We start from the raw sequence: 26,919 nt of genomic DNA on the forward strand, positions 1-26,919 counted from the left end.
CCCAGTGGATGCACAAACAGCCTTCATGCATGAACCAGGATAAGGGCAGCAGCAGATAAGGAGTTTGAGCTACATTTGGCAGGACTCAGGGGCTACTCCCAGCTCAGTGCTCAGAGGTTGCTCTCAGCAGTGCTCAAGGATCCAAGCATTGTGGGGACTGAGCCCAGAGTTCCCACTCACAAACACACTTCAGCCCTTTGAGTCATGCACCAGTCCTCCTGGCAGGGCTTGGGGTACCATATAGGGTGCCGGGAATTGAAACTGGGTCATCAGTGCACAAGGCAATAAACACCCTACCCACTGTACTAATATGTATTGGATTTTGAATCCTGATTTATACAAAAAAACTCCCTAAATGGGGATTTTTTTCGAGTGGAGGTGCTTTTTTGGGTCACACCCAGCTATGCTCAGGGGTTACTCTGCACTCAGGAATTATTCCTGGTGGTGCTCAGGGGACTATACGGGATGCCGGGGATTGAACCCAGTTCGGCTGCATGCAAGGCAAATGCCCTACCTGCTACACTACCACTCCAGCCCCAAGGATTTTTTTTCTTTTGTCAAAGTCAGCTTGTTTGCTAAACTCTTTCAACTAAAATTATGAGCGATTTCTTCAGAAACACTTTTTACAACCTCAAACTGTGAATAGAAATAGATTATTTCTATTCAAAGATTGGTAGGAAATGAATCCTTAAGTGGTCTCTGTGATCTCTGCTCTGCATCTCACTCACTGATGTCTCTGGTTGGTTTCAGGTGGAAAATTGTCCATGGTCCTGCGAGCTGAGGCCATCTGGGAGCTCCTGCTAGAACCTTCCACATCTGCAGTGGTCCAGGTGATGAGAGTAGAAGAAATAGTAGCTGAAACATAAGGGAAGTTGAGATTTAAATATGTAAAAACAAAGAATCGTTGTCTGTATTAGCAAATGCCTCTCCCGAGTGGCATTTAAAAACAGAATCTCATTTGTGGCAGCCCCAGCTCTTGTTTGGCCAACTGTCAGCTTTGCCTACATGGCCAGATGACTGTGTGCCATCCGAATATGGACCAAGGTAGCTTATTGGAGGAAAGGCTAGTTCACAGCAAAACAGAACTTGGGCTATAGAACTTTTTGTGGTTCTTGTTTGTTTTGTTTGGAACCACGTCTGGTAGAACTCAGGGCTTACTCCTGGCTCTGCACTCTGGGAACATTCCTGTGGCACTCAAGGATGATGTGGGGTGCTGGGGATCAAGCCAGTGTATTAACCCCCGTAGTTTCTCTCTAGTCCCTAAAGATTTAATTCCTGGAGTACCTATCCTAGTCTCTACCGTCTCTAAATACATGTTTCCTTTTGTGTGGGGGGCTACATTCAGCAGTGTTCAGGGGCTGCTCTTGACTAAGTGCTAGGGTTGGGGGTAGGATATGTGGTGACGGGAATCAGACATGGGCCTCTGTGTACAAAGCATGCGATCCACCCCTATGAGCTACCTCAATAGCCCCTACATACGACTTAGAGGTGGTGGGTAGGTCATTATTGAGGTACACCGGGGTTATTCCTTTCTCTGCTCAAGAGTGGCACCTGGGTGGTGCTTGGGGGAGGCCATTGGTGGTACGGAAAATAAAACCAGGGTCAGCCATACATATACAAGAAAACGCCTTACTTCCCGTTCTAGCTCTTTAGCTCAAATTTTTTTATTTGTTTGGTTTTGGTTTGGGGGTCATATCTGGTTGATGCTCAGGGGTTACTCCTGGCTTTGTACTTAGGAATTATTCCTGGCAAGGCTTGAGGAGCCCTATGGGATGCCTGGGATCAAACCTGGGTTGGCCACAAGCTGTACTCTCCAGTCCCAAGCTCACAAAATTTTAACTGCAATTTTATTTTAAAAGTTATTGGGTTGAGCTTTCTCTCTTAGTCCTTTGCTCTCCACTGAACACATATCTTTGCTTGCTTGCTTTTTTTCCATTCTTGAACACAAAGTCCTCTCTCTCTCTCTCTCTCTCTCTCTCTCTCTCTCTCATGTCTTTCTAAGTAAACTTTGTTCTGTAAAAACTATCTTGTTTAGGGGCCAAAGTGATAGTACATCAGGTAGGGCACTTGACTGCACACAGCTGACCTGAGTTTAATTCTTCACACCCCATATGGTGCCTCTTCAAGAGTGATCCCTGAGCACAGAGCTAAGAGTAAACTCTGAGCACTGCCAGGTGTGGTTCCAAAACAAAAAAATAAACAAAGAAAGCAAATAAAACAAACAAAAAATCCCTCTTACTTCACACACATACACACACACACACACACACACACACACACACACACACAGCCCTTCTCCAAAAATACAATAAATGGCTGGTGATATCAGTGCTATAGAATGGCTCAGAGACCCAGGGGAGCCAGAATGGAAAGACTTGGGTTTCCATGGCCTTCCAGGCTGTGGCTGTGGATTTGGCCACAATCACCTACATGGAAAATTGAGATCATGGAGGAAAGGTTGAGAACAAGGCATGGATTCCCATTACCAAGCTGGGCCATTTGGTCAAGGACATGAAGATGAAGTCTCTGGAGATCTACCTCTTCTTGCCAATCAAGGAATTAGAGATCATTGGCTTTTTCCTGGGGCTATCTCTCAAAGACAAGTATCATGCTGGTGCAGAAGCAGAGCTGGGTTGGCCAGTGGGCCAGGTTCAAGGCCTTAACTTCCATTAAGGATCACAACAGATGCATTGGCCTCAGGGTGTAGAGCTCCAAGGAGGTCACCTCTGCTATCTGAGGGGGCCATCATCCTGGCAAAGCTTTCCATCAGTCCCGCCTCAAAGCTACTGTGGGAACAAGATCAGCAAACCTCACACCGTCCCTTGCAAGGTGACAGCCTCTGCGACTCAGTGCTGGTGTGCCTCATCCCTGCCTCCAGGGACACTGGCATAGTCTCAGTACCTGTGAGAAGCTACTGCTGATGGCTAGGATTGACAACTGCTACCCCTTGACCAGGAGCTGCACCACCACTCTGGGCAATTTTGCCATGGTGATGTTTGACGCCATCTCCAAGACCTACATGTTTCTACCTACCATGTCTCACTCACAACCTCTGGAAGGAGACCATGGTCACTAATTCACTGATCACTGACTACCTCATATCAAGAATTCATTGAAGAGCCACACCAGAGTCTCTGTGCAGAGAACCCAGGCTCCAGCTATGGTCACCACATAAGTGTTATACACAACAAATCAAGTGACTTAAGTCAGTTTTAAAAAAAAAAAGTAATGGGACAGGAGAGATAGTACAAGGGGTAGGATGTTTGCCTTGCACTTCCTTGGCCAACTAGGGTTCGATCTCTGGCACCCCATATGCTCCCCCCCATTCACTACAAGGAGTGATCCCTGGGCACAGAACCAGGAGTAATGACTGAGTACCACTGGGTATGGCTCCCAAACCAAAGGTAAGTGCACTGTAGCACTGTCCTCCTGTTGTTCATCGATTTGCTCGAGCTGGCACCAGTGATGTCTCACAACAAATTGTGAGACCTGTTGTTACTGTTTTTGGCGTACTGAATACATCATGGGGAGTTTTCCAGACTGTGCTGTGCAGGCGAGATACTCTTGGTAACTTGTCGGGCTCTCCGAGAGGGGCAGAGAAATCGAACCTGGGTTGGCCATATCGACCACGTGCAAGGCAAACGCCTTACCCACTGTGCTATCGCTCTCCAGCCCAAAGGTAAATGAATAAATAAAAATATAAAAGTTAAAAATAAGAGGCCAGAGAGATAGTACTGGGGGCAAAGTGCTGGTCTCGCACACAGCTGACCCCTGGTCATTGCATATGGTGCCCTGAGCACTGCCAGGAGAATCATCTCCTGAGTCTGAGAATCATCGAGTGTGACCCTAAAACCATAATAAGTATTCATTAGAAAACATTTATAAAGCCTCTTAGAATTGCACAGACTTGTCCTTGTAGCACTGGATGTGAACAGCACAGCTGGAACAGAGCTGGGTTCTGTATGCTGAGGAAGAATCCGCTCAGGGTCCAGTCTTCAGACTGACGGTTAGGAATGTGAAATCTAGATGTGATAAGATTCTGAACGAGCAGCCCAAGACAGAATGCCATCAAAATTAGTTTACAAGGGGCAATAACTATGATCAGAGATCAACTAACTATGATCAGAGATCAACTCAGGAGAACAAAGTGCTGCCCAGAAAAGTTCTTGTCAAGCAAGAGCCTTTGAACTGTCTCTTCGCTGGCCCCTGGGCCTGCCAGCAATGTCGGCATCAGTTTTCCAAATAGCCTTTATTGATTCCCCACTTGGAAGTTACACTCCTCTGAACTGGACACATTCCTTGGGGCCTCCAAGGGAGGCCGGCCTGGGCCTTGTTCTCTGGCCTCATTTCTGTTCTCCCCGAAACAGCACGCACCCTATGTGGCTTTTTGGCTCTCCTGCAGTGATTTTCCTAGCCTTCTCCCTGCCCTCAGCATGCCCCTCCAACACCATGCTACCATTTTTGGTTGTTTTTTGTTTGGGGGCCACACACCTGGCTGTGTTCAAGACTCATTCCTGGTTCTGCACTCAGAAGTCACTCCTGGTGGACTTGAGGGACCATGTGGTGTGCTGGGGGTGGAAGCTGGGTCAGCCATACAAGGCAAGCCCCCTACCCGCAGTACTATCTCTGGCTTTTCTACCGTTTTTGACATCTGTGTGATCTCAGTGGACACTTGCTTCAGCTCAGTGTGGTCTCATTATTCAGAATTCTTAGCTCTTTGCTTAGACAATGCTTCCCAAGCTTTGGTGTGTAGCAGAGTCACCAGGAGGTTAAGTAAAGAACACAGGTCGAAGAGTGAGTGGAGAATTGTGTAAACATTCTGAGCTTCCCATGTAGGCAGGGAGGTGGTGCGGGGGTTTGGGGGGGGGGCGGAGAAATTTGTGGGAACTCCCACTGGGATTGAGAACCATGGATATGGCTCTCTTCTCTCTCTCTCTCTCTCTCTCTCTCTCTCTCTCTCTCTCTCTCTCTCTCTTCCCCCCCCCAAAAAATTGGAGGTGTTCAGGGGCTACTCCCTGCTCAGTGTCCAAGAGACACTCCCAGTTGGTTCTCAGGGTACCATGTGGTGTTGGGGATCAAGCTTAGGCATCCTGCATGCAAAGCACACACATGCAGCCCATTGGATTATCTCTCCAGCCCTCTGATAGCACTTTATTCATGCATTTACTAAGTCTCTCCATTAAACTGTAAGCTTCTTATTCATCTTCTTATTATTCAGGCCTTTTTCATTTTTTTTTCTTTTTTTCCTTTTGGGTCACACCTGGTGATGCACAGGATTTACTCCTGGGTCTGCACTCAGGAATCAGTCCTGGCAGTGCTCAGGGGACCATATGGGATGCTGGGAATCGAACCTGGGTCGGCCGCGTGCAAGGCAAACGCCCTACCACTGTGCTATCGCTCTCCAGCCCCCCCTTTTTCATTTCTAAGTATGTATCTCCACCCACTGTTCCCAGCACAGTATTTTCAGAAGAGAATCTCTAAGCTTACATATCACATGAAATTCACCAACCAAAGCAAGAGCTGAGAGGTGGGGTGTAGGGGGAAGAAGGGGTTGAAATGGTACTTGCTCTAGTGGAGTGTGAGAAATGCTCAGTAAGTGCTGGTACTACCAGCCGGGGAGAGCTGAGAATCAGTGATGAGTCAGCTTTGAAGGTCCTTTGTGCCCACTATCCAGATACCACTATCTGTTCTTCAGGAATGAGTGGTGAGTCACGCATGACAAGATAGAAATGAAGCCCCAGGCCAGGTTTCAGAGCCAACAGAGTGGAGTCCTGACAACGTCTTTGCGTTTAGACTGTGAATCTGATTGTTAGCGCATGGATTGGCAGGAGACGGGGTGGAGAGTGGATCTGAGATCAGGACCAGCAAAACTGAGTCTGCAGATCAAAGAATGGACCCGAAGCGGTCAACTGGGGTGGACTTTAGTCTGTGACCTGAAAGTAGCCAGGGTATTTTCTACAATGAAAGCAAAACTACGTGACCCCAGCAGGGCCCACAGGGACCACCGAGGCCAGAGGACGAATGAGAACCTGAGGGATGTTGTCCAGGACAGCTATGGCCTCTGTCTCTTTTCACAGCATATGGCACTTTGCTCACTCATTTATCTCATCATATGCATTTATAGGGCATTTACTATATGCCAGGCACCAGCTGAGCTCAGGGATATATATTTTTTTCTTCTTTTTGGGTCACACCCAGCGATGCACAGGAGTAACTCTTGGCTCATGAACTGAGGAATTACTCCTGGTGGTGCTCAAGGGGACCATGGGATGCTGAGAATCGAACTTGGGTCGGCCATGTGCAAGGCAAATGCCCTACCCACTGTGCTATCGCTCCAGCCCCTCAGGGGTATATTTTTAGTAGCAGAAAGGCCTCCCCACATTCCCATTTTCACTCGGTCCCTGTTTTTCTCTTCTGACTGCTTTTCCCTTGGAAACTCCCACGTTGGAATCACCATTTAATATGAGGCAAAGGAATGAAAAGTGAATGAACTCTGAGCATGTTTGTTCTAAAATTGTGCCTTAATGACCCTAATAACTTCTTTCTAGGAGACGGTCGATTTCTGGTCTCTTGACTTGTCTTCCGAATGCCAAAGCGAGGCAAGCTTCTCTCAGCAGCTGAGTAAACTGCAGGTAATGGGAGCTACTGACCATATTGACAGAGACTGGGGAAGGTTCCTGAGAGCATCTTAGATGTTGAATGCTTTGGTCAGTTCATAAACCGAGTGTCCCCCTCAGCTGCAGAGCTGCCCAGTTGCATGGGGGCGGGGAATTGGGGAGAAAGCAGAGGGATGCGGTAAAGTAGACCTTCTTCCACTCATGACATGTTTTGTTTGGCTGGGGTTTGGCTTTTTACTTTCTTAAAAAAATGTGGGAGCCAAACCCAATGATGCTTAAGGGTTATTCTTAGCTCTGTTCTTAGAAATTACTCCTAGCCGTCCTCAGGGTACCATAATGGGTGCTGGGGATCAAACCCGGGTCAGCCACATGCAAGGTAAGCAACCTACCTGCTATACTATCGCTCTGGCCCCTTTTAAAATATTTTTCATTAAAAAAAACAATTTTATTTTTATTAAAAGACTGTGATGTGGGAGCATAGCAATAGTACAGTATATAAGGCATTTGTCTTGCACACTGTCAACTTCTGGTTTTGAACCCTGGTACCCAAAACTTTGCCAGGAGTAATTCCTGAGCACAGATCCAGGAGTAAGTGCTGAGCATCTCTGGGGATGACCCCATAAAAAACCCTGCAATTTACAAAGTTGTTTATAATATAGTTGTTTCAGCATACATGGTTTGAATACCAATCCCACCACTGGTATGATCTTCCCTCCACTAATGTTCTGAGTTTCCCTCCCACCCCACCAAGCCTGCCCCATGAGCAGACATATAACAAATATACTTTATATTGCTTGTGCCAACAAAACTTAAAGGAATGACAAAGAGAATTATCATAAAATATGGGGGCAGAGCAATAGGGTAGGTCACTTGCCTTGCATGCAGCCAGACGCTGTTTGACCCTTGGCTTTCCATATTGTCCCCTGAGCACTGCCAGGAGTGAGTCCTGAATGCAGAGGCAGAAGTCATTCCCGAGCATCTCCAGGGTAGCCTCCAAACAAACAAATAACATTTAAAAAAGGAAAAGAAGGGGCAGGAGTGATAGCACAGCGGGTAGGACATTTGCCTTGCACGCAGCCAACCCAGGTTCGATTCCCAACATCCCATATGATCTCCTGAGCACTGTCAGGAGTGATTCCTGAGTGCAAAGCCAGGAGTAACCCCTGAGCATTGCCAGGTGTGACCCAAAAAGAAAAAAAAAAAGAAAAGAAATGATAGATATCAATTTGTGACAATTGCTTGTCATGTGATTTTTAACTTGTGTAAAGAAATTAAAATTATTTAATTCAGTATAATCTACTGCCTATTATATTTGCATAAGTACGTTTTCAACTAGCATCTAAAATATATTATGATGTAGAATGATATAGAATCCTTAATGAATTCTATTAAAGCAGCAGGGGCTGAGGGACCAATAGAGGATCTGCAGAAAAAAACCAAAGGGCTGTTCCTGGATGCCCTAAATTTTATTCTGCACTTGAGTATCATTGTGTTAATCATTATGTTTTCCCTGTTATTAATAAAACATTAAAAAATTACCCTATGTATTTTGGAGTTTCATGACCCTTTTGGCCCAAGAAAAGCATTGGCAAGTGCTGCCCAAAACACCTCAGATTCATTATGCAGTTGATTTTGAGTTAATTGTTCATCATTGTATATTCTGCCACTGGCCCCAAATATTTTGCAACTTCCTACCTTACCAACAAGCTGTCATTGTCACTGTCACTGTCCTCCCATTGTTCATCAATTTGCTCAAGTGGGCACCAGTAACGTCTCACAACAAATTGTGAGACTAGTTGTTACTGTTTTTGGTATATTGAATACATCACGGGTAGCTTGCCGGGCTCTCCGAGAGGGGCGGAGGAATCAAACCCTGGTCAGCCTCGTGCAAGGCAGACGCCCTACCTGCTGTGCTATCGCTCCAACCCACCAACAAGCTAGACATTAAAAAAATTGTTTGCAAACTTGGGAAGTCATGAGTCTTCCCTGTGAGGGGTAATGAAGGTTCACCTGGTTTCAGAGATTAGTTTTGGAGTCCCATCCACTGGTGCTCAGGGAGCACTCCTGGCTCTGAGTTTGCAGCAGTGCTCTCATCAGCCTTAAAGGGACCTTGGTGTGTCAAGGATGGAACCAGATCCACCTCACACAGCAAATGCTCCAGCCCTTTGAGCCTTCTCCCTGTCCAGTGAGGGTTTGCTAGTTGGGCAATGCTTTACAGTCATCATTTACTCTCTCTCACAGGGAGCTGATAAATTTCCAGTGTTCATTCTGGGCCTAAGAAGGAATTTTATGGGACCAGAGAGCTAGTTCAGAGGGCTGGAGCACATTGAGGGGGCCCTACATTCTGTCCTCAGCACTGTTAGTTTCTTGGTACCCTTCATTAACTTAGGTAGCTAGAGTTCATCTCCAAAGTCAGATTGATTGTTCATAGTTTCTCATCTTCAAACATCTATCCCTGTTACCAGATTTATTCCAGGCAGCTTTTGTTCACTTAGTAGCCTGGCTTGATCTTTTTTTCAGATTATTGTGCCAAAAATGCAAGTTTTCATCTTCAGTCTAAAACTCCAGGACTGCCCCTCTGCCGGGAAGAGCCCAGCCAACTGGCTCTTCAGTCTTCTCAAAGGTAAGTGGACCTTCACTGCAGAGGTCCGGAGTGATGTTTGGTGCACTAGGTAACTAAGTTTGGGAGAGGAGCAGTCTTTTTTTTCTTAACAAAAAAAATTTTTTAGGGATGGCTTGAAGTGGTAGGAAGGAAACTGGGGACACTTGTGCTGGGAAATTACACTGGTGGTGGAATGGGTGTTGAAGCATTGTACTACTGAAATTCAATCATAAACAGTTTTATAATGCTCTATCTCATGGTGATTCAATAAAAAATTAATAAAATTTAAAAATAAAGTTTTAGTTTGGGGCTGGAGTGATAGTATAGCAAGTTGGGCACTTGCCTTGCATTCAGCCAATCCAGGTTCTATCCTCAACATTCCATATGGTCCCTTGAGCACCTCCAGGAGTAAACCCTGAGTGCAGAATCAGGGTGTGACCAAAAACAACAACACCAATTTTCATTGAGGTAATGTTGGCTTACAAGATTGTATATGTTTTAGGGTTGGAGTGATAACACAGTGGGTAGGGCATTTGCCTTGCACGCGGTTCAATTCCTCTATCCCTCTCGGAGAGCCAGGCAAGCTACCGAGAGTATCCTGCCTGCTTGGCAGAGCCTGGCAAGCTACCTGTGGCGTATTCAATATGCCAAAAACAGTAACAACATGTCTCACAATGGAGACGTTACTGGTACCTACTCAAACAAATCAATGAACAACAGGAGGACAGTGCTACAGAGCAATGCTAGGGATTTATATATATTACAAGCGGCCAACATGGCCGACCCGAGTTCGATTCCTCCGCCCCTCTCGGAGAGCCTGGCAAGCTACCGAGAGTATTCGATATGCCAGACACAGTAACAACAAAGTCTCCAATGGAGACGTTACTGGGCCCGCTCGAGCAAATCGACGATCAACGGGAGGGCCTTTACCTTACCTTACCTATGTGTATAATATATATATAAAATATATACATATATATTTTTAATTTAATCTCCATGAGATACAGTTACAAAGTGGTTCATGATTGGGTATTTTATGTGACTGCACCATATCAAATACCAGAATACCCACACCACAATTTATTGTTGGCTAGTAAGAGATCTAGTATTGGGCTGGAGAGATAGGACAGCAAATAGGGTAGTGACTGGCTGATTTGGCTGATCTCATTTTGATCCCCAGCACTACATATGATTCCCAAGACCCACCAGGAGTAAACTTTGAGCACTGCATGGTTTGCCTCTGTCCCCCCATTCTCCTCGCCATAGAGAAGTCTTGGTGTCTGAGCTATAGTCCAGTGAGCAGGGTATTTGTCAACCAGAATTTGATCCCTGGCATCCCATTTGGTCCCCTGAGAACTGCCAGGAGTGATTCCTGAGTGCAGAACCAAGAGCAACTCCTGAGCATCACCAGGTGTGACCCTCCCAAAATTAAAAATAAATAAAATAAAGCCAGGTGCTGCAGTATCACTTATTTGTTAAGAGAGAGAGAGAGAGAGAGAGAGAGAGAGAGAGAGAGAGAGAGAGAGAGAGAGAAATCTTTGAATCTCCTTCTCATTTATGATAGATGGCATGTCTAATGAGAATAATGACTATGGGAAAGCAGGACTATCACAGGAACATTTTCAGAAACATAATCATTAGGATTCTATATTATGATCATGGGTGCAGGGGATAAGAAAAAAAGCATGACACGTTGAACAAAATTTCACATTTTCTCTAAACTCTTCACCCAAACTTGATCCTCTGTAGGTCCTCAGTTCAAATTCCTGAGCATGAATCTGACGGGTTGAGTTTTGGATCAGGGGTTCACTTTAGTCCCAGATAGGCCTTGGGGGTGGTGGGTTCTAATAAGGCAGCAGGGGCTGAGAGCCCCTAGAGGATCTGCAGGAAAAGACCAAGGAGACATGCCTGGATGCCCTAATATTAGTGAGTCACTGTGGAAGGTCACTGGGATAAGGTGGGGGCATTACCCTTTCTGCCACCTGTAACAGTGCTGAGCTGCCTTGTTGACTTCAGGAAGCTAGTCCACAATTACTACTAACTAACTCTGGCCTTATCTTACTTGTGATAGTAAAATGCTTTCTGTCCTTAAATTCCATCCTAGTTTCTAATTGACAAAAATGGTCAATTTTGTTTTGGCAAACATTCCCAGCAGTGCTCAGGGCTTACTCTTGCCTCTTGATCAGGAATCACTACTGACAGTTTTGGGGGAACCGTATAAGGTACTGGGGATCAAAACAGGTTAGCAACATGTGAGGCAAGAACTTTACCTGCTGTACTATCTTTCAGGCACTTCAGTTTTATTTTTATATATAGTTCAGCAAAATTTAAGAAAATCCACTGCTTTCTGGTGTTTGCATTTTTTCTGAATGAGACATTCTCCCCAATGTTCCCTAAACCAGCATCATCAGCATCACATGGAAACGTATTGCATATGCAGCTTCTCAAATCCATCCCCAGACCAATGGGATTGGAATTTATTGAGTGGGCCCACTCATTTCATTTCATTTCATTTCATCATCCTGTTATTCGTCGATTGCCTCGAGCAGGCCCCAGTAACGTCTCTTTCATCCTAGCCCTGAGATTATATTCAAGGCTCTTTAGGAGAATGAGACCCATCATTGTTACTGGTATTTGGCATATTGGGTACACCAAGGGGAGTTTGCCAGACTCTGCCCTGTGGGCAGGCTACATTTGATAGCCTGCAAGTTTGTCCAAAGTAGGAATGAGATAATAAGATGTCATAAAAAGATGTCCTGATAAGATGTCCCGCAGCCGCAAATGCAGCCATGCGGTTCCAGGAGCTGGATTTTATAGTCTCTGAGTCTTGGCCGTTGATGGGATTACACGGCGCCAGGGGGCCAGGTGGTGGGTGTGACCCCCGCCTACTGGAATTTGGAGGATCTGGGTGAAGGATGCTCGACTCCAATCCGAGTAGGCTTGGAGATCTCGGCCCCGGAACCCGCGTGGATTTGTCCCTCTGCCAGTACCTTCATGTGTGCGGAGAGTGGTCTCAGCATGGTGGTGGCTGGTCCTGGAGGTCTTTGGCTGCCGGAGCCCTGGTCGGGGCAGGGAGGAAAGCTCAACCAGCTCCCCTCCAAGGGGCCCCGCCGAGGAACAGCCAGGCGCGGGGGCAGAAGACTGCACTGTTCTCGTCCGGGAGCTGGATTTTATAGTCTCTGAGTCTTAGCCGTTGATGGGACTACACGGCGCCAGGGGGCCAGGTGGTGGGCCCACTAACCTGCATTAAACAAGTTCTGCACGTGACTCTGATACATGCAGAAATCTGAAAACCATTGTTCTAAGCCACGTGGTGTTCTGACTTCCTTAAATCCTTGGCCCATGAAGTCTAAGAAGAATTAATTAGAGTTAGTATTTTCTATGTGAAGAAAACTGTGGATTGTAGTCATGCATGTTGTCAGTTGGGCTTCTGGTAGAGTTGGTAGAATCATAACTAATTTTCTTCTCTGGCAGGCATCAGTGAAGATTCAGTGCTCGTCGTTGGGTGTGATGTGAATGCACTCTTGAGCTATTCATCCAATTCTTCAGAAAGGTGATAATCATGGGTTTCCCACTGAACTATCTATAACTGACACTCGCACAATGCTCTCTTCTTTCACCTGTGGCCTCATGGGTCTGTTGTCATCTACCTCTTCTACCTCTTGGATATATCTGTGGCCATCCTAGATAAGAGATGAAGGCTCATAGGGAGAATCTGGCTAGCACAGTATGAGACTCTGAGCCCCAGATACTTCCAAATCCCCACCTGTGTCCAGCCTTCCTGAAGCTCACCAAATGCATACATCTAATCACAAGTAGAGCCATGGGATTTGAACCTCTACCTTCTCACTTGAAATGCTGTTGGGCTCCACATGTTGGGGTGGGAGGGAGGAGGGGTGGAGGGTTAATTACGGCTCTATGTCCTCCCTGCTCCCCACTGTTATAGAGAAAGTTTGATCTAATATGTCTTAAAATATGAAATGCTTAGCACCGGAAGGTCCAGGCTACTCTCCATGCAAGGGAGGCCCCTCTGCAGGGCTCCTGTCACTCCTCCCAGTTCTTTTGGTTTGATTTGGTTTTGGATGTTTTTGTTTCTTTCTTCATTTGTTTGTTAAGGGGGTGGGTTGCAGTCCACTGCTGTTAAGGGCTTACTTTTGGCTCTGTATTCAGGGGCCATCCCTGGCAGTGCTCAGGGGACCATATGTTGTGGTGGGGATTGAACCCAGGTTGACCACATGCAAGGCAAGTGCCCTACCTGCTGTATTATCTCTCCAGCCCTCTCCCCCATGTCATAATTTTAATGTGGAAATTAAATGAGATCATATACATGCACTCTGACTTTTTCTGGGTTTGTGGTGCCAGAGATAAAAGACAAAGGAGACACCCACTCTCTCACACACACCCCCCCCCCCCGACCCTCACCCCAACCCCAACCCCAACACACACGTATCACCAGGGCCAGGACAGAATGGAGGCTCCATAAACTGTTACTATGATTAAACTGTTTTGCAAACACCAAATTCCAGGAATAAAGTATGGCACCAGAACTCAAGACTGCACCCAAAGGTGAGCTAACCTAGGAACCAGCAGCACAGGCAGTGTGCTTAGAAAAGAAACTCAGATTAAAAAAAAAGGAGTAACTCAGATAAGAAAGAGAAACAACAGGGTTGGAGTGATAGTAAAGCAGGTAGAGCACTTGCCGTGCACACAACTGACCTGGGTTCATTCCCGCACACCTTGTTTGGACCCCCAAACCCTGCCTCGAGTGATCCCTGTGTGCAGAAAAAGAAGTAAGCCCTGAGTACTGCCAGGTGTGACCCCAAAACAAAACACACACACACACACACACACACACACAAAGGGGGAGGGATGGGACACAATCATCCAACTACTTTGACCTTACATATATGTCTTCCCCCCTCAGCACTTGGGGAATCTTTGCTCATTGGTCACTTCACCGTACCTGTCAGCCTGGAGACATTTGGAATTCAGTCCTTACTTACTGCATCCCTTTCTGTCACTCAAATCACTGCAGGTCTCATTCTCCGACAGACAGCCTGAGCCTTCAGACACCGCTGGGACGTGACTCGGAGGTGGCAGCAGGCACTTCCATCCCGCACTCGGTCTACCTTCGTGTCTGGGAAGCATTTGCAAACCAGTCCAGGGCCCAGAGGGATGCTTTCCTGAGGGATGCTTTTCCTCAGAGCTTCCTCTGGGGCGTCTCCACAGGAGCCTTTAATGTGGAAGGAGGCTGGGCCGAGGACGGCAGGGGGCCAAGCATCTGGGACCACTGGGCTTCCCAGAACGCTGCTGAGGGTCACGCGACGCCAGAGGTGGCCAGCAACAGTTACCGCAAGGTGGACGCGGATGTTGCCCTGCTTCGTGGCCTCCGGGCGCAGGTGTACAAATTCTCCATCTCCTGGTCCCGCATCTTCCCCACTGGGCGCGGGAGCCCCAGTCCCCAAGGTCTTGCCTACTACAACAAGCTGATCGACAGCCTGCTGGCCTCTCACGTGCAGCCCATGGCCACACTGTTTCACTGGGACCTGCCTCAGGCCCTGCAGCAGGACGGCGGGTGGCAGAACGAGAGTGTGGTGGACGCCTTTCTGGACTATGCTGGTTTCTGCTTCTCCACGTTTGGGGACCGAGTGAAGCTGTGGGTGACCTTCCATGAGCCGTGGGTGATGAGCTATGCCGGCTACGGCACTGGACAGCACCCACCAGGCATCTTGGACCCAGGAGTGGCCTCCTTTAAGGTAATTGCCCTCCTCCACTCATTGGAGGAGAAAGGACATGTAGGCAGAAGGAAGTGCTGTTTGTTGTTATTATTTTTTTGTTAGTTTTGGGACCACACCCAGCAGTGCTGAGGGTTACACCTGGCTTTATGCTCAGTGATCACTCCTGGCAGTGCTCAGAGGACTATATGGCATGTTCGGGATCAATCCCGGTGTGAGGCAGATGCTTTAACCTCTGTACTATCTTAGTTTGTTGTTTTTTTTTGGGGGGGGGGCCACAGTTGGTGGTGTTCAGAATTACTTCTGGCTCTGCACTCAGGAATTACTCCTGGCGGTGTTCAGGGAGACCACCTGTGGTGCTGGAGCTCAAAACTGGGTCATCTACATGCAAGGCAAGCTCCCTACCTGCTGTACCATCACTCTGGCCCAAGCTCTGTACTGTCTTGCTGGCAGAAAAAGTTGGCTTTCTAAGTTGTTAGTTCAACAAGAATTGGAGACAGGGTCTTTTCTTTTTTCCAGTGAGGTCCACATCCACATCATGGCGGTGCTCAAGGGACCATCTCATGCCCGGGATCAAAACTTGGCCTCTGACTAGCAAAGCATACCCTGAATTCAATGAGCTATTTCTCCATCCCCTGGAGAAAAAAATTTAAGCTACTTACTATGGATCATCCTTCTACTCATATCTGGACTCCTCTATCCACCAGCTCATCCATTTGTTCCTTCTGTCACTCATCCATACATACAGTCAGCCAGCCAGACAGCTATCCTTCCTGTCATTTGTACTTTTCTTCAAAATTCCCCTGAGAGCTGTCAACTTTCTCTCGTGACATTCTTCAGGATAGACAGGTTAGCCTGTCTGTACTCTGGGTTCCGTCCTGAAATAGGGCTACTTGCCCTCATGATGGGTGTGCAGGAGGATGTGTGCCCCATGCCCTTGAGATGTAAAAACCCTTTGGGAGGAGATAATGTGAATACAGATAAGAAAATCACAGCATCATCCATAATGTCCACTCAAGGCTGAGTTGGAATATATGAATAGGTGACTCAGTGAAATCCCAAGTACTATTTACAGCGCATAGTCAGGGCTTTTATTCTGCTTTTGCTCAGCAAGAGACTGACTTCACATGCAGAGATACCTTCTGGAAATGGATGCTTTTAAGTTATTCTTTTTTTAGCTTGTTTTGTGCTGGGGCCATGCCCTGTGGTGCGTGAGGGACCACGTGGTGCTAGGGATTGAGCCAGGCCTCCTGCATGCAAAGCCTGTGTGCTAACCCCTTGAGCTCTCTCTCCAGCTCTTAACTTTTCTGTGTCTCCCTGTTGTAAAACTCATTCTAACCCTTTCGCCTTCAGTTTGTTATCTCTAGGACTATGCCTCCTGAGATTTTTCCAAGAACTTTAGTGAGAAAGTTGGCCCCCCGCCCCCCCGTCTTTCTCCAGTTTTTTGCTTTAATTTGTTAGTCAAAATTTCCTTAATACCACTAAGGAAACTTTTCGAAGAAAAACATTCCCCCATAATTCTACCACTTTTTCTTCTCCTCCCCCTTTTCCAGTTTTTTTGCTTTAGTTTGTTAGCCAAAGTTTCCTTAATACCATTAAGGAAATTTTTCAGAGAAAATCTCTTTGAAATTTTTCTTTGAAAATTTTTCAAAGAAAATTATCTCCATAATTCTACCACTTTTTTCTTCTTGTTTTTGTTTTCTTGCATTCATGATGTAGTCACAGTGTGTGCTCAGTTTTGTCCATTTTTTAAAAATACACTGAATAGGGCTTTTGCTTTGCATGCAACTGACTCGGGTTCAATCCCTGGGCATCCCATATGGTCCTCCTGAGCACCGCCAGGAGTAATTCCTGAGTGGAGAGAAGTTTCACTTCTGGAGCTTTAATAGATCATCTCACCTAAGACTCCTCAATGGACTTGCAACAATCCTTTTATTGCAGCTAGGGAAGCTAAAGTTGGGAAAGAACTCTGAGATTACTGGGCTATAGTTGCACATGAGATTTAAATCTAGTCTTACGATATTCCTGTGGTACTCTTCCAGAGAAAGCCATTGACTTGTGGAAGACCAGGAGTTAAGTCTCCAGTGAGACTCCTAGATACGGTTTTTTTTTTCCTTAAATTTCATTCAGAGGTGAGGAGAGCAGGAAGGCTAAAATGATCTATTAGTTTTTGATTAATTTGTCTATTAAGGACTGAGGACAATGGCATTGTGGGTGACAATAGAGGCTTGGGTTCAGATCATTTAGGTTTTATCCGACCCTTGATAGAATAGTGCCTGTATAGCAATACTAATTGTCCTTGTCACATGAAGTAGTAGTTTCCACAAGAGAATGAGTTGAACTCTAGTACTTATATGTATTCATTGATACCGCAGTTGTTAGTTCTGTTATTGATGAATCAGTACTGTTAGCTTTCCGATTGGGTTGATGGTGGTAGTATTGATTTGTTCACAATGTTGTCAACATTTTTGACGTTTCTGACATTGACATTAAATTGGCTGATGATCGATGTCAGCACTGTCCTGGCTGTTGCCTCGTTGACTTTAAGTGTACTAGGCTAATGCTTTTGTGGTCGTTGTTGATTCATGCACTGACCGGTCAGCACTAGCATGACTGATATGGTGCCTATTTGGTAATGTGGTTGGCATTGCTGGAATTAGCGGTTGGCTACCAAGCCTAGTATCTTCTTTCTTTCTCACAAGGTGACTCACTTGGTCCTCAAGGCCCATGCTCGAGCTTGGCACCACTACAACACGCACCATCGTCCACAGCAGCAGGGACAGGTGGGTATCGTACTGAACTCAGACTGGGCTGAACCCCTGTCCCCAGACAGACCTGAGGACCTGAAAGCCTCCGAGCGCTTCTTGCACTTCATGTTGGGCTGGTTTGCACACCCCATCTTTGTGGACGGAGACTACCCAGCTGCTCTGAGGGCCCACATCCAACAGATGAACCAGCGGTGTCTCCATCCCGTGGCTCAGCTCCCTGAGTTCACCGAAGCAGAGAAGCAGCTTTTGAAAGGCTCCGCTGATTTTCTCGGTCTGTCCCATTACACGTCCCGCCTTGTCAGCGAGGCCCAAGGAGATATGTGTGTCTCCAGCTACGATACCATCGGTGGCTTCTCCCAGCATATAGACCCCGCCTGGCCCCAGACCTCATCTCCTTGGATTCGTGTGGTACCCTGGGGTATAAGGAGACTGTTGCGTTTTGTATCCTTGGAATACACAAGAGGAAAAGTTCCCATCTACCTGGCTGGGAACGGCATGCCCACAGGGGAAAGTGAAGATCTCCTTGATGATTCCTTGAGGATAGATTACTTCAATCAATATATCAATGAAGTGCTCAAGGGTAAGCATATCGATAAGCTGCTGCTTGCAAGGTGGATGGTGCTTTCCCAAGTCCTCAAAATTTTGTTTAATGGGCAAAGATAGCACCCCAAGGAAATGAAATCCAAAAAGTAATCATAGTAGTAATAGCTTAAATCCTTTATATCTGCCTCCCTGATGCTTCCTACAAAGCCTCAAGTTTTTGCTCCCAAGTTCTTACACAGTCTGCCTTGTAGATTCTACCCACCTAAGTCCCAGCCATTCATCAAACTCATCATCTTCTAATGCAATTATTTAACAGGTATTTGATCTCAGAGTGCAGAATTTTCTCCTATCAGCTGCCACTGGTGTTCACCTACCCATATTCACTTTCAAATCTTTAGGCCAAGCCTCATTAAATGAAACCATTTTCTACTTCATAAAAGCTGAAGTAGAAATTGTTTGGCATGGTTAAAATCAAACAATACATTGGGATTGAAATGCTAAGAATGAGGGCTGGAGCGATAGCACAGCAGTAGGGCGTTTGCCTTGCACACGACCAACCTGGGTTTAATTCCTCCATCCCTCTCGGAGAGCCCGGCAAGCTACCGAGAGTATCCCGCCCGCATGGCAGAGCCTGGCAAACTCCCCGAGGCATATTCAATATGCCAAAAACAGTAATAACAAGTCTCACAATGGAGACTTTACTGGTGCCCTCTCAAGCAAAAGAACGGGATGACAGTGCTACAGTGCTACAGTGCTTATTATGCATCTACTTTGTACATTGTGCAAGAGAGTAGAGGTACAGTATTAAATAATCATTGACTTTCCCCAAAGAGGTTTCATAGTCTAAAGTGAGACACAGACAGAAAATTGTCATACGGGGTGACCATACTGCAGGTCATACTAGCAAGTGGGCAGGAGGACACTTAAGATAGGGCTCTATATCATCAGATCTTCCCTCACTGTTCTGGCCATACTGCTCTCCAATTCCTGAAACTGGGTCTAACATCCTCATTTCATGGGCCAGAGAAATAATACAGGGGGCTAGGTGTTTGCCTTGCATGAGGCTGACCTTGGTTTGATTCATGGCATTACATATGATTCCCTGAACACCACCGTGAGTGACTCCTGAGCACAGAGTCGGAAGTTGGCCCTGAGCACTGCCCTGTATCCCCCTCCACAAAAACAACAACAACAACAACAACAGCATCATCATCATCATCAACAACAACACACACAACACACACACACACATATATATATATATACACACAAAATCTTCATTCACTTGGATGCAATCTGGCTCTCCCTCTCCTTTTTTTTTTCTTTTCTTTTCTTTTTTGGCTTTTTTTGGTCACACCCAGCAATGCTCAGGGGTTACTCCTGGCTCTGCACTCAGGAATTACTCCTGCTACTGCTCAGGGGACCATATGGGATGCTAGAGATGGAACCCTGATCAGTCACATGCAAGGCAAATGCCCTATCCACTGTACTATCACTCTGGCCCCATTCTGGCCATCTCTGAAGTCTGCCTCAGCCTGGGACAAAGGAGTTGCTGGCTAATGAGTCATTGGAGAAATGAACAATTTACTTACCTCTTATCAGACAGTGCAGAGAAGCCGAGGAGCCTGCTAAAACCAGAGCCTATGGCCAGAGCAATAGAACAGTGGATAGGGCCTTGCACGCTGCTGACCCTGGTTCAATCCCCGGCATCCCACTTAATCCCCTGAGCACTGCCAGGAGTAATTCCTGAGTGCTAAGCCAGGAGTAGTCCCTGAACACACTGGCTATGGCCCCAAAACCAAATAAATAAAATTTGAAAAATAAATAAAACCATAATCTAACACTTTGCCACCTCCAAGTTGGGGCCCTTAGTCCCTGCATTGACCTTGATTACAACAGACTGTTTTGTTATTCTCTCACAATTCTGGGGACCAGGTGTTCAAAATTAAGACTTAAGAAGGGAGCAGTAGTACAGCAGGTAGGGTGCTTGCCATGCAGTAGTACGGCAGGTAGGGGGCTTGCCACGCACACGCCTAACCTAGGTTTGATCCCTGGTACCACATATGGTCTCCTGAGTCTTGCCAAGCGTGACCCCTGAGTGCAGAGCCAACAATAAGCCCTGAGAACCACCAGGTGTGGCCCCAAAAACCAAACAAAAAAGATGTCAGAAGAAACTCTTCCCTCCAACTAAAGCTTCAGGGGAGATTCTGCCTCGCCTTTGCTAGTCTAGTCATTGTAGGTCTCCTGGGTTGTTGGCGTGTCCCCATCTCTCCATACTCAGACTCACAGACTTTTTCTCCTGCTTCTTCTAAGGATGGTCGCGGCTACACCCCGCTTCTCCAGGATGATCTGCTCTGAGATTCTTAACAAAGCTATATCTGCAAAGCTTCTTCATTAGTTCTGGTGTTAGGACCTGAGCATATCTTTCCCCCCCCCCCCCTTGTTTTGAAGGAATGGTGGTGGTGTCAGTCAGTCCATGGCACCAGGGAAAATAGTTTTTAGACTTTGTGTCTCCTCTTTGATGTTTTAAACATGGAATGTGTGGTCATTTTTTCAATATCGCTAAACCTAAACAAGGAAAAGCAAAAGTGCAGTGAGAACCTGATTAATGTATTCTGTATAAAACTGAGAAGATCTGGGTTTGCGGGAGGTAGAGGTCAGAGGGCTGGAGCACATGCCTTGCATTCAAGAGGCCCAGGTTCGATCCCCAGCACTGCATGGTCTCCAGAAGAGATCTCCGAGCACTGCACTGGAGAAACCCCCTGAGCACTGGAATGAACCAAAGACTAAGTACCCAGAAACTAGTAGACGGGTCACAGGGTCACATTCTCTCCACTAATTGGATTTTTTTTTCTTTTTGGGTCACACCTAGTGATGCTCAGGGGTTACTCCTGCTTTTGCACTCAAGAATTACTCTTGGTGGTGCTTGGGGGACCATATGGGATGCCTGGAATCAAACCCGGGTCAGCTGTGTGCAAAGCAAACACCCTTCCTGCTGTACTATCACTCCAGCAGCCCCCCACTAATTGTTTTGAGTGAGGCAGGGATGTTCCTTTGGATCAGGATTTGTGGGCCAGAGATGTGGTCTGCTACTTTGTGTGCATTGTGAATTTTCTTTTATTCCTTCTGAGGAGAAAAAGAGTCAGATTCTGGGGGGAAATCCCAGTCACCTCCTAAAGTTTCCTGTTCATTTCAGTTTTGGTTTGGGGGCCACATCTGCTCATGCTCAGGGCTTACTTCTGGCTCAGTGCTCAGGGCTCGCTGCTGGTGGTGCTAAGGGGCTTGATGTGATACCAGAGACTAAACTAGGGTTCACTACACACAAGGCGAGTGCCTTAACCCCTCTCCATCTCTCTAGTCCCACAGAAAGACGGCTTATTAAAAGCAACATTGAAGAGTTTAGCATAATCCCAGTTGTTTTGGGGCCACAGCCAAAAGTGCTCAGGGGCTGCTCCCAGCGTAGTTCTTGGGAGGCTGCTCCCTGGAAGTACTTAGGGGACCATGAATGCCAGGTGCCAGGATCGACCCCAAGGCTCCGTCTTGCCTGCCACCCTTTGAACCAACTCCCTGGCATATAATTTGAATTTTTCTTTTCTTTTGGGGTCACACCCAGCGATGCACAGGGGTTACTCCTGGCTTTGCACTCAGGAATTACTCCTGGCAGTGCTCAGGGGGCTGTTTGGGATGCTGGGAATAGAACCCGGGTCGGCTGCCTGCAAGGCACATGCCCTACCCACTGTACTCCAGCCCCTATAATTTCAATTTTTATCTCTCTCCATAGCTGTTAAGGAGGACTCGGTGGATGTTCGCTCTTACATTGCTCGTTCCCTCATTGACGGCTTTGAAGGGCCCCCGGGTTACAGCCAGAGGTTTGGCCTGTACCACGTCAACTTCACCGACAGCAGCCGACCAAGGACTCCCAGGAAATCTGCCTCCTTTTTCACCAGCATCATCGAAAAGAACGGTTTCCCCACCCAGGTGGTACAAAGAGTGCCACCACCCAGTCTAGCCAAAGTCCTCCCTAAACCCAGAACCTTCACGTCCCCATCCCAGGGACCGTCCCAGGCCAAAGCGGTCTGGGGAAAGTTCTCCAACCAACCCAAATTCGAAAGAGACCTCTTCTACCACGGCACCTTCCGGGATGGTTTCCTGTGGGGCGTATCCTCCTCTGCCTACCAGGTGGAGGGTGGCTGGGACGCCGACGGCAAGGGTCCCAGCATCTGGGACACCTTCACGCACTCGCCAGGCAGCCAGGTGAAGAACAACGCCACGGGAGACGTGGCCTGCGACAGCTACCACCAGCTGGACGCCGACCTGAGCCTGCTGCGGGCCCTGAAGGTCACCTCCTACCGCTTCTCCCTCTCCTGGTCTCGCCTCTTCCCCACGGGCAGAAACAGTTCCATCAACAGAGCCGGCGTGGACTACTACAACAGGCTCATCAACGGGCTGGTGGCCAGCAACATCTCCCCCATGGTGACCCTGTACCACTGGGACCTGCCCCAGGCCCTGCAGGATGCGGGAGGCTGGGAGAACCCAGCTTTGGTGGATCTGTTCAACAGCTACGCCGACTTCTGCTTCCAGACCTTCGGGGACAGGGTCAAGTTCTGGATCACCTTCAACGACCCCACCAGCCAGGCCTGGCTGGGGTACGGGGCGGGGGTTCACCCCCCGAACGTGAAGAACCCCGGCTGGACTCCGTACCAGGTCGGCCACTCTATCATCAAAGCCCACGCCCGGGCGTATCACACCTACGACGACAGGTACCGGGGGACGCAGCAGGGGGTGGTGTCGCTGGGCCTGAGCGCCTACTGGGCAGAGCCCAGGTCCCCGGGGGTGCCCCGCGACGTGGAGGCGGCCGAGCGGATGCTGCAGTTCTCCCTGGGCTGGTTCGCTCACCCCGTCTTCCGCAACGGCGACTACCCCGATGCCATGAAGTGGACCGTGGGCAACAGGAGCGAGCTGCAGGGCCTGGACGCCTCCCGCCTGCCCAGCTTCAGCCAGGCCGAGCAGCGCTCCATCCGGGCCACGGCCGATGTGCTCTGCCTCAACACCTACGCCACCAGACTGGTGGGCCACCGCACGCCCCCGCTGAGGCCTCCCTCCTACGAGAACGACCCCGAGGTGCGCACGGAGGAGGACCCCTCGTGGCCCGCCACGGCCCGGGACCGCGCGGCCGCCTGGGGGCTGCGCAGGCTCCTCAACTGGATCCGGGAGGAGTACGGGGACATCCCCGTGTACATCACCGAGAACGGCGTGGGGCTGGCAAAGCCCCAGGTGCAGGACACCGACAGGATGTTTTACTACAAGACCTACATCAACGAGGCTCTGAAGGGTGAGTGGGCGTCGAGCGCCCGGGGCCAGTCTCCAGCCTCGCTGCTCAGGGCCTGGGCAGTTGGGCAGAGTGCATGCGGGCCCACCCGCTGCCTTTCCTGCCCCCTTCCCTGCCCAGGGGGGTGGTGCTAGCGGAGGGACACACGCTTTAGTTGCGAAGCTTGCATACGCGCGTGCCGGGGACTGTGCGCTTTGAGTTGGGGTGCCCTCCCTCACCGGCTGCAGTGCTCACCCCTGTGCCCACGGAGGCCGGACTCCCAGCCCTGGGGCTCTCCCATCTAGGGGGGGAGTGCTGGCTCTGGGCCGCCACACACTTCAGTCATGTGCCGGGATCACACACAGCTGTGGTGTCCGGATGTGAGATGGCAGAGCCACTAGAACTAGGCCTGGTGCATGTGGGTGGCACCAGGCATCAGGCTCACGGCCTCACACTTGCAAGGCAGGTGTGTTGAGTCCCGAGCCATCCCGGAGCCCTGAGCACATTTCTGTTCACTGTTACTGAGCAACTAGTGTATGGTGATCTCTGTTCTAGGTGTTGGGGAGATAGCAGGTAAATTTTTTTTTTGGCTTTTTTGGGTTACACCCGGCAATGCACAGGGGTTACTCCTGGCTCATGCACTCAGGAATTAACTCCTGGCAGTGCTTGGGGACCATATGGGATGCTGGGAATTGAATCCGGGTCAGCCGCGCCGCGTGCAAGGCAAACGCCCTACCTGCTGTGCTATCACTCCAGCCCCAATAGCAGGTAAATTTCTACCAATAGGGAACTTATATTTTCCAGAGCAAGAAACTCTTCTCCTCCTTCCTTCCTTCCTTCCTTCCTTCCTTCCTTCCTTCCTTCCTTCCTTCCTTCCTCTCTTTTTTGGATTTACTCATAGCTTTGCACTCAGGGACCACTCCTGGCAGGCTCAGGAGAATCATCTGGGGTGCTGGAGGTCATACCTGGGTCAGGCAAATGCAAGGCAAATGCCCTACCTGCTATTCTATTGCTTTGGGTCCTCTAATTCACGTTTCTGTGTTTAGCTTCGAGTTTTAGATTTTTTTTTTTATCATTTTAATTGAAGGAGGGAACATCCCAGATGGTGCCTAGGAGGCCCAGGGGCCCCTGCCAACAGTTTTCAGCCAACAAGGCTGATGGTTCAATGCAAGGGCCTGAAGATGTGGGGCTGCTTGGCCCTGTAGTTCTGGGCATTGCCTGGACAACTGGCAGTGCTCAGGGGTCTCTAAGACCGCTCCTAGCAATGCTCTGGGGTCATCTGGTACCGGGGACTCAGCGAGGCCCAGTCACAGGCAAATCATATTCCTCCACCCCAGTACTATCTCGTTGGCTCTGTGTTTCACTCTGGCAGTGTCTGAGGTGGCCAGGATAGAACCAGGGTTACCTGTATGCAAGGCAAACATCTTTTTTTTTTTTTAATTTTTATTAGTGAAACACCGTGAGGTACAGTTGTGGACATTACAAGTTTTTGTGCTTCGGTTTCAGTTATACAATGATCGAGTACCCATCCCTCCACCAGTGCCCATTTTCTCCACCACCACTGATTCCAGTAGCCCTCCCACCCCCCATCCCCCCATCCCATCCTGTCTCTGTGGTAGGGCATTCCCTTTTGTTCTCTCTCAAGGCAAACATCTTAACGAAGCACCAAACCTTAACCTGTTTGTCTAGCCTTTGTAGTTTCACTTTGTTTGTTTGTTTTTGAACCACACGTCGTGGTGCTCAGAGATTACTCCTGGCAGGGCTGGAGTGACATATGTGATGCCAGGGATCAAACCCAGGTTGGCCACTTTCGAGGCTATCCTATCACTTCAGTTCCAGTTTTAGTTCTAAAACAAACACTTTTCCATCTGGGCACACTCCTTTACACAAAGCCCTTGTACAAAAAAAAAAACAAAACAAAAACAAACAAACAAACAAAACATTCGATTTTGCAAGTCAGTGATACTTGCCCTGGGGCGAACCAGAAGAGTCAGAGCAGGTGTGGAGAGTGAGCTCAGTGACTGAGCACTTGCTCTACATGCAGGCTCCTGGACACGGCTGGCTTGGCCCGTCCATCCCTAACCCTGTAGACACGGGTTGGCCTCAACCTCGGGTCTGGCCTCGGCTGGGCAGCCTGGATTCCTGCCCTGCTGCTGTAAAGTTCCTCTCTGCTCCCTCTGGGACATTCCCAGCCTATAGGCTCGACGGCGTGGACGTCCGCGGGTACTCGGCACAGTCCCTGATGGACAGCTTCGAGTGGCTGGATGGCTACACAGTCAGGTCCGGGCTGTACCACGTGGACTTCAATGACAGGAACAGGCCTCGGACGGCCAGAGCCTCCACCAGGTACTACACAGAGGTCATCACCAACAACGGCATGCCGCTGCCCCAGGAGGATGGCTTCGTCTATGGCACGTTCCCCGAAAGCTTCATCTGGAGCGCGGCATCTGCAGCCTACCAGGTGAGGCATGAGTGGGCGAGCGGCCCCTGTGCTTGGCTCTGGGCTTTGCTGTGGGGGCCCAGGAGCTAGGGGTCCCAAAGCCCTGTGCGAGGAATGAGGGCCCCTAAGGAGGGTGCGCAAGGGCCCCTTCCCAGAGAGCCAAGCTGCTCAGACCCCACATGCAAGCGGAGCAGCTGGGGCCTGACACAGATAGGCATGTGCCAGGCACGGCCTGAGCAAAAGTACCAGGCTAAGACATGCCAACCGGGAGATTTCCTCCCTATTTATCACCTCATCTCTTCCGGGAATGTTGGCCTGTGTTGGCATTAGCTTGGGCCTAGTTTGGGGATTTGGGCTTTGTTTTTACAATGATGTGGCAACATGAGGTCACAGCCTTCATCTTGCCTAGTGAGGCAGGCTCACTCATGCAGAAAATGCAATGGCTTTGCTTTTGCTCAGCAAAGTTTAAAAAAACAAGAGCCAGGGGCCGAAGTGATAGCATAGCGGGAAAGGCATTTGCCTTGTAAGCGACCAACCTGGGTTCAATTCCCAGCATCCCATATGGTCCCCTGAGCACCACCAGGGCTAGTTCCTGAGTACAGAGCCGGGAGAACCCCTAAGCCTCGCCGGATGTGATGCAAAAAGCAAAATAAAATAAAATAAAATAAAAAGAGTCAGAGGATAGGTAAGCAGGTAGGGCGCTTTCCTTACAAGCAGTCAACCCAGGTTCGAACCCTGGGTACCCCATATGGTCCTCTGAGCCCCACCAGGAGTGATTCCTGAGTGCAGAGTCAGAAGTCATCTTAGAGCATCACCCGGTGTGTCTCACCCCAATCCCTGGTGGAGGGCATGGAAATAGCGACAGAGTTCCGCGTGAGATGCTGCCTCCCTCCTGCTCCCACTGGG

General features: G+C 48.6%; 1 protein-coding gene and 1 pseudogene across 1 annotated transcript in view; both read left to right on the top strand.

Moving 5' to 3' along the window:
* LCT (lactase) overlaps positions 1 to 26,919 on the top strand; it is a 59,222-nt gene that overhangs the window by 7,410 nt on the left and 24,893 nt on the right. The window contains exons 2-9 of the mRNA XM_056117556.1: positions 751 to 830; positions 6,549 to 6,632; positions 9,138 to 9,240; positions 12,694 to 12,772; positions 14,255 to 14,975; positions 17,657 to 18,302; positions 22,047 to 23,597; positions 25,766 to 26,034. Coding sequence (XP_055973531.1) covers positions 751 to 830; positions 6,549 to 6,632; positions 9,138 to 9,240; positions 12,694 to 12,772; positions 14,255 to 14,975; positions 17,657 to 18,302; positions 22,047 to 23,597; positions 25,766 to 26,034 — 3,533 coding nt within the window. The remainder of the gene's footprint in view (positions 1 to 750; positions 831 to 6,548; positions 6,633 to 9,137; positions 9,241 to 12,693; positions 12,773 to 14,254; positions 14,976 to 17,656; positions 18,303 to 22,046; positions 23,598 to 25,765; positions 26,035 to 26,919) is intronic.
* Positions 1,014 to 3,175, top strand: LOC130026829 (40S ribosomal protein S2-like; annotated as a pseudogene).

This window comes from Sorex fumeus, unplaced genomic scaffold, assembly GCF_029834395.1.
Source record: "Sorex fumeus unplaced genomic scaffold, SorFum_2.1 ptg000035l, whole genome shotgun sequence".
NCBI classification, from domain to species: Eukaryota; Metazoa; Chordata; class Mammalia; order Eulipotyphla; family Soricidae; genus Sorex; species Sorex fumeus.